General features: G+C 44.9%; 1 protein-coding gene across 2 annotated transcripts in view; it reads left to right on the forward strand.

Moving 5' to 3' along the window:
- LOC137305947 (BTB/POZ domain-containing protein 7-like) overlaps positions 1 to 17922 on the forward strand; it is a 56260-nt gene that overhangs the window by 5347 nt on the left and 32991 nt on the right. For both annotated transcript variants that reach the window (XM_067974908.1, XM_067974909.1), the window contains exons 2-5: positions 3331 to 3524; positions 8226 to 9290; positions 10720 to 10928; positions 14892 to 14967. In XM_067974908.1, the coding sequence (XP_067831009.1) occupies positions 3443 to 3524; positions 8226 to 9290; positions 10720 to 10928; positions 14892 to 14967 (1432 nt within the window). In that variant the 5' untranslated portion in view covers positions 3331 to 3442. The remainder of the gene's footprint in view (positions 1 to 3330; positions 3525 to 8225; positions 9291 to 10719; positions 10929 to 14891; positions 14968 to 17922) is intronic.

The following is a 17922-nucleotide window of genomic DNA, read 5'->3' on the forward strand; positions in this document are numbered from 1 at the left end:
GGTCCTGGGGGTTAATTCACTCTTATTGCTCCCATCACAAGTGGAAAACCTCTAAACAGTACTGCTTCATGCTAGTGGTGTGCAGCTCAAAATACACCCTCTCCTCACAATCCCAAGTTTTGAAGGAATGAAGCGTTGTCCTGTTGGGTGGATTTAATTGTTCACGTGGACGTAGTATGAAAGCTTCACGTGCCGATCATTTGACTTGAAATGATAAAGTTTTGATAGAGTAAATAGGGAGAAATTGTCTCCACTGGCAGGAGGGTCGGTAACCAGAGGAGACAGATTTAAGATAATTGGCAAAAGAATCAGAGGGGAGATGAGGAGAATTATTTTTAGGCAGCGAGTTGTTATGATCTGGAATGCACTGCCTGAAAGGGTGGTGGAAGCAGATTCAATAGTTGTTTTCAAAAGGGAATTGGATGTACACTTGAAAAGAAAAAAATTGAGGGCTATGGGGAAAGAGCAGGGGAGTGGGACTAATTGGATAGCTCTTTCCAAGAGCCGACATCAGTACGATGGGCTGAATAGCCTCCTGTACTGTCCATCATTCTGTTGGAGTTATCATAGAATGGTCACCGCTGTCCGTGAACTGGCTTGCAGCATTTACGCCACTAACTTCAGATTCCTTATCCCAGCGGAGGATATATATTACATGCTAGTAAATTTCCCATGGCATTGCCAATTGTCAGCTGATGAATGTGTGTTTTTAAAAATATATACAAGATGGCAGTGGAATTGGGAGAGAAACTTCAGAAATTTGCCCCACAGAGCCACCTGGTCGCCAGAACTTGCAGCTTCATCGTGACAGTTGACATGGAAAAATTTAATAGGGAAGATTGACATAGCAATTTACAATGGGAAATATTAACGGAAAATTATGACAACAGGAAGCATGTGTCCTAGGCAAGATTTTTTTTTAAACGTGCATCTACTGAAACCTCAGTCTATCCTGTGTCGCGATAATCTAATTTGGCAACTAACAAGTGAAACACTGCATTTTATTGTGTGCTGATTATGTTGTGCAGACTTGTATTGGCACAAAGCCAAGCCAGATGTTAAAGTGGACACCTGCATGTTTAAAAATCCCAGATCAAAGGGATGTTTTTCATGTTCAATATTGTTGTATTTGGGATTTTTTTTTCTCTTTTATAGTACTGGCGCCAGAGAGGTGCTGTTATAAATTAATCCTGGAAAATTCTGTGATTAAAATGGAGCACGCAGCGTCTCGGCCGTAATATTGGGTGAAACCAACCCCTTGTGCTGCTTTTATTTTTTTTTAATGGTAACAAAAAGAGTCCAGATTTGTCTGGAACACAGACTCCTTTTCTTGCTCGCAAGATTAGAGCTAGAGGTATCTGAATGGCTTTAGTGGTACAGGCGCTGTCTGGGTACTGAGCTATATGGACCAGAAGGCCCAACTTCTGTGCCTGTGATGAGTTAGTTGATCCCAGTCAGACAGCAGGACTAAGGATCACTATCCCGGGAAAGCATTAATGCGATAAGCACAGGTACAATGTTGGAAATACTCAGCAAGTCAGGCAGCATCTGTGGAGAAAGAAACAGAGTTAACGTTTGCGGTCGATGATCCTTCGTCGGAGCTGGGAGAAAGGGTCTGCGGTGTGGTGGGGGGTAAGACTCCTGGCCAAGGAAGTGGGCACGGAGGCGAAGGCGATGGAAGGAAGAGCTCAGCATCGCGTCGAGGTCGAAATTCATTGAGGTGGGGGCATAAGGGGATGAGGACTGATTGTTCGGGGTCAGAGAGGGGATAGTGAAAACACGACAAAGGGGTGAGATTGGAGGGAGGGATGGGGTCAGAGGAAAGTGAAGGGGAAGAAGGATCAGGAGGGGCGTTGAGTCCTGACAAAAGGTCTTCGACCTGAAATGTCAACTCTGTTTCTTTCTCCACAGATGCTGCCTGACTTGCTGAGTATTTCCAGCATTTTCTGTTTTTATTTCAGATTTCCAGCATCCGCAGTATTTTGCCTTGATAGAATAGCCAGCCTTCATTCACCGTTGAGGCACAGGCATGAGGTCTGGCTGCTTGGGGTGTCGTTTCGGAGGGCTGGCTTCTGTGGAATTGTACTCCAGCACAAGCTGACTCTGAGAGGAGGGAAGAAATTGGGCGAAATCCTGAGCTGCCTGTAATCAGATGAGCGTGATTCATTCCAGGAGCAGTTCTCGTGTTCTGGGCTTATTTGGGTGCTTACAGAGGTCTGTTTTCTATATAGTGAGAGACACACTGCCCTGCAGTTACCTCACTCCGCCTTGCCTTGCTTCCCATCACCGTTTTATCCTCCCAAGTGCTGGGTTCTAGCCTCTAATGGTTTGGTTTCTATTGGCCCGAACACAAAGCAGACAGAATGTACACAGATACTTAAGTAAAATGCTATTTCTGTTGCTTTATTTTTAAATTTAAATCACTAAGTTGCAGAAGCAATGGAATGGGTAGGTAGGAGGGGAAAAAAAACTTTGTGGGCAGGCAAACTTTGGAATAGGAAACTATAATGGTGGAAGTAAAGAAGAGAAAGATTTTGTTTTTATATCTTGCTTTTCACGTCTTCAGTAACAACTTGCATTTATATAGCGCCTTTAACATGGTAAAATATCCCAAGACGCTTCACAGGAGCGATTATCGAACAGATTTGGATACTGAGCCACATAAGGCGATATTAGGACAGGTGAGCAAAAGCTTGGTCAAAGAGGTAGGTTTTAAGGAGTATCTTAAAGGAGGAGAGAGAGGTGGAGAGGTTTAGGGAGAGAATTCCAGAGCTTAGGGCCTAGGCAGCTGAAGGCACGGCCGCCAACGGTGGAGCGAAGAAAATTGGGGATGCACAAGAGGCCAGAATTGGAGGAGCACTGAGAGCATCCCAAAGCGCTTTGCAGCCAATTAATTGCTTTTGAAATGCAGTCACGGTTGTTACGTTGGCAAACATGGTAGCCAATTAATTTATGCACGGCAAGATCCAACAATAGCAAATGATAAATGGCCAGTTAATCTGTTTTTAGTGGTGTTGGTTGGCTGAGGGAGGAATGTTGACCAGGACACCAGTTCCGATTTGTTGTTTTATTAAATCCACCAGAAGTTGCTCTGCCTTTTTAAAAGATTTTTTTTTTAAAAGTGCTACTGTGTGCAACTTTACACGAAGTATTACATTCCTTCTCACGTTTCTAAAGAAGAATATCCATTGGATGATGGGACTTTTGGTATTTGTACTTTGGGCCCTTCCGTTATTTGTGGCTTGTTTTCACATAACACGAGTAGCACAAAGGATAACAATTGTAGATCGAGAGGAAATCACTAATTCTTTTTTTTTAATTTTTCCTTAGGAACCGTTGTTCAGGCAATGTAATAGTCCTCTTGTCAATAGACAGGTGAAGCTCCTTGCCTAGTGGAAGAAGACTATCTGAAAGAGATTCTTGCCATGTGTGTTCAAAGAAAATGGGTGTTAATGCTTCTACCTACCCGTATCCAACATGTCAGACAGCTGGGGTGAAAACACCATCTTCAAATGCAGTCGGTGGTAAGACTTTTATTATCTATTTTGATAGAGATCAGCTATGATCCAATTGAATGGCAGAACAGGCTCGAGGGGCTGAATGGCCTACTCCTGTTCCTATGTGACTTTTGATGCAACAACTTTAAGAGAGCTTCCTCTTGTAGTTCCTCCTAGTTTCTTAGTGGGTAAAGACTAGAGAAGCTGGGATTGTTCTCAGAGCAGAGAAGGCTAAGGGGAGATCTAATAGAGGTTTCGATAGAATAAATAAGGAGAAACTGTTTCCACTGGCGGGAAGGTCGGTAAGCAGAGGACACAGATTTAAGATAATTGCCAAAAATCCAGGGGGAAAATGAGGAGAATTTTTTTCTACGTGGCGAGTTGTTATGATCTGGAATGCGCTGCCTGAAAGGGTGGTTGAAGCAGATTCAGTAGTAACTTTCAAAAGGGAATTGGCTAAATACTTGAAGGGGAACAATTTGCATGGCTGTGGGGAAAGAGCAAGGGAGTGGGACTAATTGGATAACTCTTTCAAAGAGCTGGCACAGGCAAGATGGGCTGAATGGTCTCCTTTGCTATATGATTCTGTGAAAGGAAGATGGCTGTGATCGTTGGAGGACAACAATCTCAACCTTAGAACATTGCTGCAGGATTTCCTCAGGGTAGTGTCCTAGGCCCAACTATCTTCAGCTGCTTCATCAATGACCGTCCCTCCATCATAAAGTCAGAAGTGGTGCTGTTTGCTGATGATTTCAGTGTTCAGCTCCATTCACAATTCCTCCGTTAATAAAGCAGACCATGCTCACATGCAGCAAGACCTGGACAACATTCAGGCTTAGCCTGATAGCTGCCAAGTAACATTTGCTGCTGCACAAGTGCCAGGCAATGACCATCTCCAACAAGAGAGAGCCTAACCACCTCTCATTGACATTCAGTGGCATTGCCATCAATAACCTGGGGGTCACCATTGACCAGAAACTCAACTACATCAGTCACATGTGTGCCGTGGCTACCACAGCATATCAGAGGCTGGGTATTCTGCAGCCAGTGGCTCACCTCCTGACTCCCCAAAGCCTCTCCGCCACTTACAAGTCAGGAGTGTGATGGGATACTCTCCACTTGCCTGGATGAGTGCAGCTGCAACAACATTCAAAAAGCTCAACACCATCCAGGACAAAACAGCCCGCTTGATTGGCAGCCCATCCACCACCTTAAACATCCATTTCCAACACCACCGGCGCACTGTGGCTGCAGTGTTTTCTCTCCACAGGATGCACTGCAGCAACTCACCAAGGCTTCTTCAGCAGCACTGCTCAAACCGGCGACCTCCACCACCTAGAAGGACAAGGGTAGCAGGTGCATGGGAACACCATCACCTCCAAGTTCCCCTCCAAGTCACACACCATCCTGACTTGGAAATATATCGGCTGTTCCTTCGTCATAGCAGGGTCAAAATCCTGGAACTCCCGACCTAACAGCATTGTGGGAGAACCATACGGACTGCAGTGGTTCAAGAAGGCGTCTCACCGCCACCTTCTCAAGGGCAGCTAAGGGTGGGCGTAAGTGCAGCCTTGCTAGTGACGCCCGCATCCCAAGAATGGATTTAAAACAAAGTGTAGCCTGTTCTCATTAATTAGAGTAGCTGTACCGTGAACTGTGTAAATCTGGCACTTTCAATTATAACTGTAAGTGGTGTCCGGAGTGACTCAGACTGCAGTCAGTTCGTAATAAAGGAGCTGCGCTTAAGTGTTAATTTTCTTCTTTTCACTCCTCCAATCTTCTTTCTTCCACGCCCCCTCCCCCCTTTCCCCAGTGCAGACTAGGGAGTCCATGCTGTTATCGGGGAGTTCTCCTCGGTGTCCTGGGCCAATATTTATCCCTCAACCAACATCACTTAAAAACAGATTATTCGGTTATTATCGCATTGCTGTTTGCGGGATCTTGCTGTGTGAAAATTGGCTGCCGCGTTTCCAACATTACAACAGTGACTACGCTTCAAAAAGTACTTCATTGGCTGTAAAGTGCTTTGGAGACATCCTGAGGCCGTGAAAGGCGCTATAGAAATGCAAATCTTTCTTTTCTATCTTTGCCTTGTCCAGATGGCCGTTCTTTATGCGCGAGCCTAGATATTGAGTGTCACAGGGTAATTGACTGAAAGGATCAGTCCTCGTCTGATGTCCACACACACACAGACGCATACGTTTTCCTGGATGTTAATCTTTATTGATTAAAGTTGTCAATTGCGTCACCATGTCAGTTTCTCGATGCCCTTCACACAGTGAATTATTTTTGTTGTTCAGGTCAAATGCAGTAGTCATTCTGTACAAGCAATGTCCCACATAGAGCAATAAGATGAATAACCAGATAATTTTAAAAAAAAATTGTGTACAGTGTTGATTCAGTTCACAGCACAGACTCTATCTGGTTAATCTAATGTCGCAGTCCGCTATACTGTGCAGTGTTATCAAAGCAAAAAATCTTGCTCAAAAGTAATAGAACCTCTGCCACAGATTACAGTTGTATATAATAAGGAACAACTTTTGAAGGTGTTTCAAGGACTGAATGCATCACCGGGTTACATTGAAACTGCTTGACTTTCCCTGCTGTGATTTATGTAGTATCTCTGATCTTTTGATGTGTTATTGCCTTGTAACATGCTCCAGCTTGTGTATTATGAGTGTGTACATTCCCCCTTTTTAAGTTTTTTTTTAATGTTTTATTTTCCATTGGGTTTCCAAGCTTGTGAGGTTGATTTATTAGCCTGTAAAATATACCTTGTGTGAGATTTTAAAAACAAAACTGGAGGACTGCGTGATGCAGTGTATTAGACACTGGACATTTAACTGTCAGACCTGGTTTCAAATCCAGTTCAGACTGATGGGATGACCGGCAGTGAGGGTCCTATCTGAGTTGGGGCTGCCTCAATCCAGTTCCTAGTGGGCAGATTGCCCCCCCCCAGCACAAAACTGCCCCCTTAATTCTACACTAATCGACAACCTTGCTCAAGAGCAAGTAGAGTGGCTAGTTTGGGAATCAGAAAAATGTGTGCATCGCTGGAAAAAGTTCCATGAAGCAAATTTACAATTCCTAAATGAGTGCCCAAGTAAGAGGTTGGCAGCCTGACCCCACCAGGGACCCCTCAGTCCGTGACGGAGGGGAGTGGGGGGGCTCGACGTGGCAGTAAGTGTTGTGACGATTGATTAGCTCTCATTTTCCGCATGCAGTTAATGGTTCTTGAGTGCTGAATATAGAAACTGCAGATGGAAGGCTTGTCCTTGCGCCAAAAACCTCAGCATGTCTTTGATTACAAATCTAACAGAATTGGGAACTGTGCACGACAGTGTGGGAGGAAACAAGGATAGGAATTATTTTCTTTCCAGCTCTTCAAAACTGGGAGAACTTGCAGAGTCAGTGGAGAGAACTTTGTCTCGTGTTAATGACAATTTAAGTTGTGGAAACTTTGTGAATAGTGCAGATCTTTTGAGTTTCTCTCCTTGATTTTGATGTCTCCCCAAGATGTTGTAACTTGATTTTTAATTCCAGCTTTCCAACCGAGCAAGATTACCTGTTCTCGTCCTCCTAGTTTGTAAGTTATTCTTGCTCCTGTGTGGGGTTTCCCACCCCCCCCCTCCCAAAACCCCCCACAAACCATGCACTATTCCAGACTGTAATGGCACCACTGGCACCACAACAACTCTGGATATGCTGTAGGTGGGTGAGAATGGTTCGGGGGGATTCTTCCCTATCTCTGTAACCTCCTACAACCCTTCGAGAACCCAGCCCTCCTCCAATTGTGGCCTCTTGTGCAACCCCAATTTCCCTTCACCCCATTATTGCGGCCGTGCCTTCAGTTGTCAAGGCTGTAAGCTCTAGCATTCACTCCCTACACCTCTCTGCCCCTTTCTCCTCCTTTTAAGGTACAACCCCACCTAGTTCCTTATCACTGCCAGCCACCTACAGATAGCCTAGATGAGGTTAGCAACTGCTGTCCTGACTGTATCATAGGGAACCCAACCATAAAGAAAGAGACTTGTATTTATATAGCGCCTTTCACGACCTCGGGATGTCCCAAAGCACTTTACAGCCAACGAATTACTTTTGAAGTGCAGTTACTGTTGTAATGTGGGAAACACGGCAGCCAATTTGCGCACAACAGGGTCCCACAAATAATGGCCAGATAATCAGATAGTGTGCTGTAGCTGTTGTGATCTAGGACTGTACCACGTTTTTCATTTCACCTTTTTTATTTTGCCTCCTCGTGGTTTGAATCATAGATTCAGAGAAAATTTACGGCACAGAAGGAGGCCGCTCGGCCCATCGTGTCCGCGCCGGCCGAAAATGAGCCACCCAGCCTAATCCCACTTTCCAGCTCTTGGTCGGTAACCCAATAGGTCACGGCACTTCAGGTGCGCATCCAGGTACTTTTTAAATGAGTTGAGGGTTTCTGCCTCTACCACCCTTTCTATAGCTAAGATTAGGATCTTGGTGTACAGAGGATTTCACTTCACTGTGCTACTCATTTTTTGCTGTTCCCCTAATTTGCAAATGAAGGCACTTTGTTACACATTTGACTGGACCTCCTTTGATGCTCTAACTAGATGTTTTCAATTTTTACAAAAGTTCCATTCCCCAGCACGTACGTCCCTCAGCTCAGTGATCACAAAAAAAAAAATCACTTAACGTCTGTGGCATCTAATCTAACCCGTGATTCATTTACTTCTTGAACAGAATCTCCTTCGCATTCTCAGTTCGGGTGTCAGCTGGAGGGGAAATTCTGCATCTCTGGGCTGGGCCAGGACAAGCGTGAGAAGAAGAGGAGCTCCAACCTCGCCCTGTTGAAAAAGAAGCTCTTCAGACGCCGGAAATCGGCCAAGTCAGCCGACCATGCCAAGCACATGCGTGAGCTCCTGTGTGGCTGGGACGTGCGTGACGTGGGCCTGCTGGCGAAGCAGTATGAAGCTGCGTTGGCTGTGAAGGAGCTTGTGATTCAGGCTTGTGTAGCCAGGCCGGAGGCCAGCCGGTTAAATGAAGACTTGGCCAAGCTCTACCAGTTCAAGTACTGTACGGATGTGGACCTGATATTCCAAGGTACGTGTTTTCCGGTCCACCGCGCCATATTGGCGGCCCGGTGCCCTTTCTTCAAAACCCTCCTCTTATCTAACCTGGAACGTGCCGAGTTGGTCATGGACATAAACACTGTTGGCATAGACATGCCCATACTGTCGTCTCTTTTGCACTACTTATACAGTGGAGAGTTTGGCATGAGAGATTCCCAGATCAAGAACATCGATGTCTTGGTCCGTCTCAGCGAGGAATTCGGGATGCCCAACGCCCTTCACTTCGACATCTACGGCCTCCTGGAGAGCTGCTGCTATTACGACGCAGTCCTCAGTTTCACCTCCAGCCCCGACGTCTCTGACGGTTTTGAAGGGTGCTGCCTGGACGGCGAGTTCCGCTGTCACAAGGCCATTCTGTGCGCCCGCTCGCCGTTTTTCCGCAATCTCCTCCAGAAGCGGATACGTACTGGCGAAGAGACCACCGACCGGACCTTGCAGACCCCAGCTAGGATCGTGCTGAACGAAGCAATCATTCCAAAGAAATACGCAAAAGTAATTTTGCACTGCATGTATACAGACATGGTGGACCTGGACCTGGTTCTGCCTTTCAGCCCGTCTACAGGGAGCTTAAGGGAAGTGCAGGATGAAACTGGGAAGGACAGTGAGACTCGACTGGAAAACGCTATGGAGCTATTCCATATAGCACTCTTCATCGAGTTTGATATGCTGGCACAAGGTAGGTTGCTACCCACCACTTCATTAAAATCGATTTTTTTTTTAACGAAAATAGTGCATTTGCATCCTTACTTAAACCCAGAACATCATTATGTCTGGCCTGGGTGTTGTAGTCAGTTATAACTTTTTCCTTTTCATTCTGGAATGTGGTTTCAAATCCAGAGCAAGACAGATGGGACAAAGGTTTCCTTTCTTTGCTGGTTGTAAGTGTCCTCAGGTGAAATGCATTTGGAGCAGTCCCAATCCAATTTCAGAGGTGTTGTAGGATGCCAAGGAGCAGTGACTGCCCTCATGGGAGAGTTGTTGGACACTGATTGGAGGCAGGCAGATGTGATCTCTATATTTTAAGGTGGGAAACGCATCCCGTCCAAGCAACCATGGACCCATTAGCTTAACTTCCTAGGCAAAGTAATGGAAGCTGTTCTAGGCTGGAGAAGGAGCTGCATAGAAATTATTTAATAAGAAATAACCACATGATCTTGGAAGGGAAGGATTATGCCCATGACTGCTCTTGAAGAAGTTGTAGCTAACATTGATGGTGCAATTCATTATGCTAGTTTACTTGGACTTCCAAAAGGTTTTTGTTAAAAGTTCTGCATGAAAATCTTTGATTAAGCTAAGCCATGGACACAGCACAAGTTTGCCTATAATTTAATAATATTACTAAATTGACCGTTTCATTAAGACCATAAATGGTTAGTATGGGAAATGGAAATATCACATCAGTACAATAAATGGTGCTTTTCCGAGATTGAAAGATGAAGGCACGTTGTTAGAGCAGCTTTACTCTGCATTTAACACCAATGACAACATTCTATTTGCCTGATTTAAATTGGTTCTTACTCTGAATTAAGCTGGCATGCAGAGGATAAAGTGCATGCTTAGAACAAGTCCAGACACGTGAAAATGAAACCCCGGGCATATGCATGACTTCCATATTTTTAAAAAAAATCAACTGGATTTTATTCAAATTACCAGCAGCCACCCCTGAATCTGATCGATTTGAGTTTAAAACCTGGCAGCTGACGTCTTTCACCTTAATGCATACAAAATAATGTATGTTTTTATGTTTGTTAAAAGTTCACTTTTATGTAGTTACATGTGTCTTAAAGCCTTGGGATTAGCTGCTGCAATCTTTATCTAGCTCCTGTCGAGAACGGTTATTGGATGTGACTGGGATGCTTTGGCTGTATCAAAGGTCCATGGTCTCAACGGTCTTGCCCCCTCCTACCTCTGTAACCTCCTCCAGCCCTACAACAAATTAACTGGGAAGGCTATTGACTTGAACGTAGATGGAATTCAAGAGGCAAATGGAGGTGTTTCTGGCTAGAGAAGGGATTAGAGGGTATGGTGAGCAGGTGGTTTGAGATTGATGGGAGAAAAGATTTTGCTGTTCTTGTCGTCTAATTCACATTTTACTTTCCATGCAGGCTGTGAAGACCTGATTGTTGAGAGTGTCACACTGGACTCTTTAGTTGCTATCCTGAAGTGGAGCTCTCAACCATACGGGTCCAAATGGGTTCACCGGCAGATGCTGCATTTCCTCTGTGAGGAGTTCAGTAACGTCATCGTTTCCGACATTCTTTTTGAGCTCGGCAAGGAGCACCTGATGGCGGCCATCCAGTCAGATTACCTGCAGGTATCTGCCTCTGTCTGCAGCTATAAGTTTAGCTTTTCTTCTGGAACCTCTTGTTTCGAGAGGAATTTGTTACATGGAAATGGTGGGCATGAGCAATGGTGTACTGTCTTGAATTGTTGGGGGGAGAAGAAACATTCTAGATTTTTGTCCTTCCAAACTTGGATTGTGTCTGGTGGGAGAATTGTGATGTGTGTGTATATAACACAAGGGTGAAACACTGGCCTTTACCGCTCCATCACTGGTGGTGTCAGCAATTTGAGATGAATAGAGAGAATCAAATGACATTGAAATCATTGAATTATGCAGCACAGAACAAGACCATTTGGCCCATCTGCTTCCACTGCCTTTTCAGGCAGCACGTTCCAGATCATGACCGCTCGCTCTCCTCGTCTCTCTGGTTCTTTTGTCAATTACCTTAAATTAAGCTCCGGGACACATGGAGTAGCAGGTCTGTAATTGCAAGCAGCTCCTTGACTGTAGCACAAGGTCCATTGTTCTATGGTAATTGACAAATCCTCTGGTTACTGACCCTCCTGCCAGTAGAAACAGTTTTTCCCTATCTGCTCTCAAAATCCCCCATAATTTTGAACACCTCTATTAAATCTCCCCTTAACCTTCTCTGCTCTAAGGAGAACAACCCCAGTTTCTCCAGCCTATCCACATAACTAAAGTCCTTAATCCCTGGTACCATTCCAGTAAATCTCCTCTGCACCCTCTCCAAGGCCTTGACATCCTTCCTAAAGTGCGGTGCTCATGATTAGACGCACTACTCCAACTGAGGCCTAACAACAGTGATTTATAAATGTATATATTTTAAATGGAATTTTTTTCCATGGCTTATTAGTGCTGATTTGCTAATTACTCCTGGTGACAATTCTGGAGTTAAAAATGGAATCCAAATGGGAATCTGCTGTTGATTACTGTTGTATGAAGTTGGGTTAAAGTCACGTTGGAGTCAGTGGGTTGAAGAGAGAATAGCGTCTAGTTCCACATTGGGCAACATCATGTATCCTTGCAGGCTTTGAATGGGAGGCAAACTCCGGGACACATAGAGTAGCAGGTCTGTAATTGCAAGCAGCTCCTTGACTGTAGCAGAAGGTCCATTGTTCTATTTTACTCTTGAAAAGGGCTTGAGCCATAACATTTGTTAATTTTAATGCGTCTGCTTGACTCGGCGGTTGCACTGAGAGCTGTGCCAGAAAGTAATGGCTTCACTCCAGGACTTGAGCAAATAATGTAAGCTGACACTCCATTGTAATGCTGGGGGAATGCTGCATTTTTCCAACCATTGCCCTTCAGAGGTGACATTAAACCAGCACCCTGTCTGCTTATGGGACCCATGGCACCATTTAAAGAAGAGCTGGGGAGTTCTCCCTGGTGTCCTGGCCAATATTCGTCCCTCAACCAAAACAAATTAACTGATCATTTTTTTTTCATTGCCGTTTATGGGATCTACGTGTGCATAAAGTGGCTACTGTGTTTGATTACATGTCATTTCAAAGTGGGTACGGTGGTGTAGTGGTTATGTTACTGCACAAGTAGTCCAGCGGCCTGGACTAATAATCCAGAGAATATGAATTCAAATCCCATCATGGCAGTTTGAAAATTTGAATTCATTTTTAAAAATCTGGAAATATTTTTTTTTTTAAAGCTGGTACCAATAAAAGTGACCATGAAGCTGTTGGATTGGTGTAAAAACCCAACTGGTTCACTAATTCGGTAAGGGAACCTGCCGTCCTTAACCGGTCAGGCCTACATGTGACTCCAGTCCCACTCCATCGTGGCCTGGCAAGCCACTCCATTCTAGGGATGGGCAATAAATACCATCTTTGCCGGTGACGCCCATACCCCAAGAATAAATTTAAAAATAAAAAGTAGTCCATTGTATATGAAGGGCTTTAAGATGCTCTCAGAGGCATGATAAGGTGTGGTACAAACATGGGTCTCGTTCCCTTCTACCCCATCACTTCTGGTACTGGTATTAATGAAATGTAAATGGAATCTGCAAATGCCTAGGGAGACGTTGATATCTCTCACTTTGCTTGGCATTCCCACTCCCGGTGTGTTCGAGTCTGCCTGGTACCCGGAGTTACTCTTGTGTATCCAAAAGTTGCATTTGTCTGCTGTTTTTGTTATGGCATTGTCAATTGTGACAAGTGCCCATCTTAATAAAGAAAGGACAATGATTTGCAGGGCTCTAAGTCCAGCCCTCATACACCACAAAGCTCACTTTTGGCCTCTGAACAAAAAGAAAAACTTGCATTTATATAGCACCTTTCACAGCCTCAGGACGTCCCAAAGCGCTTTACAGCCAATGAATTACTTTTGAAGTGTAGTCATTGTTGTAATGTGGGAAATGCGACAGCCAATTTGTGCAAAGCAAGGTCCCACAAACAGCAATGAGATAATAACCAGATAATCTGTTTATTAATGATGTTGGTTGAGGGATAAATATTGGCCAGGACAGTGGGGAGAACTCCCCCACTCTTCTTCAAAATGGTGCCATGGGATCTCATACGTCCACCTGAGAGGGCAGATGTGGCTTCAGTTTAAAGTCTCCTCTGAAAGATGGCCTCCGACAGTGCAGCGCTCCCTCAGTACTACACTGGAGTGTCAGCCTGAATTATGTGCTTGAGTCTCTGGAGTGGGATTTGAACCCATGACCTTCTGACTCCGAGGTGAGAGTGCGACCACTGAGCCACAGCTGACACTCGCCAGCGCACTGGTCCCGCAAAGCTATCGGCCGCACCAATGTAACCTTGCTGGATTCTCTGTGTCGGCCGGAATATTCTGCGTTCTTCCTGGCTGTCGACCCTAGCAAATCTGGCAAGTCTGCTTTGGTTTTGCTGCGGGCTGTGTGAGGCCTGAGCTGCGGAAGGCAGAGGTCCCGACGTTAAACTAAATCAATATAAAAGCAGCTGTTGTGTCTTTTTTTGGTATCTTTCAAGATTTAACTTTGCGCCAGACTGACTAAAGCAGTAACTGTGTTCGACAGGAAGAGATTTTTGAAGTGAGGTTTTCTTTTTTTGTGGTTTGGAATATTTTGGGGGGTTATTAGAAGAACACTTGTATAGGCCTGTATACTCAGGAGGGCTGTGCATTTTTTGATCAGCAGATTGCCTTGCTATCTCCTCCTCCTCCTCCTTCAAAAACCTATCTCCCTGACGTTTTTAGCCTGTTTCTTTAATCATTGCTAATCACCTACTTGGTGTCCTTACTCTGAGCAAAGAGTATTCAAAGTAAAGCACTCTATGGGTAGGGTGCTCTTAAATACAAGATTTTTGCTGTAAGGTGCTGTGTTGGAGGAACTATTATTGGATGGGTATGTTTTAATTCTAGCTGTCGGGCAGATTCAAATGTTTTGCATTCAGCCATAACAGAACCAAGATCATCCCGGATCAACCCGAGGGATATTGTATCCAAACTCGATTCAGTTTTCACCAGACATCTATGTATGCAGGGGTTGCTCGTTAGCCATCAGACGTGGGGAATAAACTTGTCCATAACCCAGCGAGGCTGTGGGCAATTGTCGTATCCTGATCTAAATGAGTTGGTCTGTGTTGCATTCAGTCAGGGTGTCTGGTGGCATAGTGATTGGCCTGAGCAAACCCTGGGCTAAGGAAGGGAGTCGGTTACAGCTTCTGCCACTGATTGCTATCCCGATCGGGGTAGGGGGTAAGACAAGATTGGGCTTTGGTTGTTATGCCTGTTGTAGTGGCCTGTTGTCACTTGCTGTCTGGGCTCCTGTGAAGATTGGCCACTTGAGTGTGGTACTAGAGGACAGCAGATGGCGATTTCCTGGCTTTGTGGGGAAAATACCTTGGGCACAAAAGTCCGGCATTCTTGCCTGTCGATGGAGCTGTACCCCAACAAGAGTCGGCACCTTTAGGAGGGTGAGAAAAGTGGCAGTAAAAAACATGTGTGTGAAACTGATGCTGACATGGTGCCTCTCGCCCCTTATAGGCAAGTGAACACGATATCCTGAAGGCTGTGATTAAATGGGCTGAACACCAGCTGGCAAAGCGTCTGTCGGATGAAGGTGAGTTATGTGCAGGTGCATCGAGCACAGTAGAAACTCACTAATGTGCAGCCTGGGGTGCTGGCCAGATCCATGTTCTGGTTTAGTTAGGGGCCTGCTGTTTTCTTTTACTCTGTCTAGTGAAGGTCTCTGTTGTGGCTTGATTGTCATCTGATAGTTTTGAGTCAGTGTCTGTACATGGAATCATTGAATGATACATCACGGAAGGAGTCCATTTGGCCCATCGTGCCTATGCCAGCTCTTTGAAAGAGCTATCGAATTAGTCCCACTCTCCCCCCACCCCCGACAAGCTCCTGAAATTTTTCCCCTTCAAGTATTTATCCAATTATTTTTTGAAAGTTACTACTGAATCTGCTATCACCGCCCTTTCAAGCAGTGCATTCCAGATCACAACAACTCGCTGCGTAAAAAAAAAAATTCTCCTCATCTGGCCTCTGGTTTATTGCTGGTGTTTACTGTAAATAAGAACATTTTTGTACATTTTGGCTGTGAAAATATGTCTGGAACCCCCCAAACTACCAGCTTTGAGGCACTTACTTGGCAGGAAACCAATCTAATTTCCTGCCACAAACCCTATCTGAAAGTTTTATATTTCAGACACGGAACCAGGATGCAACTTTTATTTTTGCTCCACTGTGTATTTTTAGTGTGTGGTTTCTTGCTCCCTCTCGTTATTCGCTCCCCTGCTGTCATGAATACAGTGGCCAAGGCTTCCTCCTTCTCCATTCGCCAGCCCATGTTTTCCCACCTATTGATAGCTTCCTGGGGTATAATTCCAGAGTCACTGGGAACCTTGCGGGGCTTTCACCTGAGTGACCAATGTTCGTTGTGTGAGACTTAACAGTAAGTGTTGGCTGGCTATTCCACCATGCTGATATCCTAGCCAAACTCGATCCTGTTTTCATCAGACATCCATGTGTTCAGGGGCCGCTGGTTAGCAATCAGTCTGGCCTTTTAATTTAAATTAAAAAATTTGTCCATAACCCAGTGCCTTTCACGACCTCAGGACAATTCCAAAGTGCTTTTCACCCAATGAATTACTTGTAGTATCACTATCTGAATGAGATCGACCAAATCTCCAGACACCGGGAATTGAAGTTGGGGGGTCTGCTGGTCTGTGTAGCTGAGCTACTTATTAGATAAACTTGCCTGGCTTTATGGAGGGGGGAGGAGTCGATACTTGCTTTTAGATACCAAGCATCCCCCACTTCCTTTGCTCCACCTTTGGCGGCCGTGCCTTCAGCTGCCTAGGCCCCAAGCTCTGGAATTCCCTCCCTAATCCTCTCCGCCCCTCTGTCTCTATCTCTCTGTGTCTCTTCCTTTAAGACGCTCCTTTAAACCTACCTCTTTGACCAAGCTGTGGCCTTTTGTGGCTCGGTGTCAAATTTTGTCTGATAATCGCTCCTGGGATGTTTTACGACGTTAAAGGTGCTGTGTAATTGCAAGTTGTTGTGGTGGCCCTATGCATGAATAGCCTGCTGATATTCATTGTCTAATTAACACATGAAACGTAGCCTCATGGGTGAGGTACCAGAGGGCAACCTACACTACAGCAGCTCCACATAATCCCACATCTTCAGGAAAGGAAAGGCTAATTCTGTGCTTTTTACAGTGCCTTATTCTATTTTTCCCAATAATCTACCTCACTTGTAAATTGACAACCTTGAAAATAAAGTGGCTGTGCGATTTTAAAAAAAATAATTTTTAACTGTATTGAATGTGGGTTGATATAAAGTTTGATTTCATTTTTTCACATCGAATGCTTTGTTTGAAGTAGTGTAATAATTATGGGTGTGGGTGGCTGCTTAAAAAAAACAGTAATAGTTGAGTAGGGATGATTGCATGTGTCAACTAGTTTGGAGCCAGATTCACTGCATGCTGGTGCTTGTCCTGCTGTGATTATAATTGCTTTTATTTGCGGTGTAGCGACATCTGAATTAACACTTTGGAACACACGCTGAGCAGGCTTATATATTTCTCTGAAAAAAAATGTTAATTTCTTTTTATTAATCACACTTTTTTTTATATATATAATGGTGCTGCAAAAGTGCTTGGCACAATCGCCCTTGAGAACTCCCAATTTGAATTTATTGTGTGCCCTGGATTTGAAATGTGCAATTACTTTCCGGCAGTTTAATTGGAGCGAAAACACAGTGTAAGTGGGTCTCGAGATCCTCACTTCATTAAACATCGTAGCCAGGATCACTGGTTTACGATAACTGAATAAGCCAAATTCCATTCTTACTATGTTGGATTCTAGAATTTGTACCAGTGTTTTGAGACTCTCATTCCACAATTCCATCCATTTTCCAGCCCCCCCATGCCCCACCCCAATGAAAACTGAAAATCCGTGACCCTGATCAAGTCCAATAATATTTTCCATCCAATGACTGAGTCAGCAGAAAATTTTAACTAATCATACCTTTCAGCCAATGTCCCAGACTCTTCCATCACCATCCCTGGGTATGTCCTGTCCCACCGGCAGGACAGACCCACCAGAGGTGGCGGTACAGTGATATACAGTCAGGAGGGAGTGGCCCTGGGAGTCCTCAACATTGACTCTGGACCCCATGAAATCTCATGGCATCAGGTCAAACATGGGCAAGGAAACCTCCTGCTGATTACCACCTACCGTCCTCCCTCAGCTGATGAATCAGTCCTCCTCCATGTTGAGCACCACTTGGAGGAAGCACTGAGGGTAGCAAGGGCACAAAATGTACTCTGGGTGGGGGACTTCAATGTCTATCACCAAGAGTGGCTCGGCAGCACCACTACTGACCGAGCTGGCCGAGTCCTGAAGGACATAGCTGCTAGACTGGGCCTGCGGCAGGTGGTGAGCGAACCGACACGAGGGAAAAACTTACTTGACCTCGTCCTCACCAATCTACCTGTCGCAAATGCATCTGTCCATGACAGTATTGGTAGGAGTGACCACCGCACAGTCCTCGTGGAGAT

Source organism: Heptranchias perlo, chromosome 41 (assembly GCF_035084215.1).
Source record: "Heptranchias perlo isolate sHepPer1 chromosome 41, sHepPer1.hap1, whole genome shotgun sequence".
Taxonomy (NCBI): Eukaryota; Metazoa; Chordata; class Chondrichthyes; order Hexanchiformes; family Hexanchidae; genus Heptranchias; species Heptranchias perlo.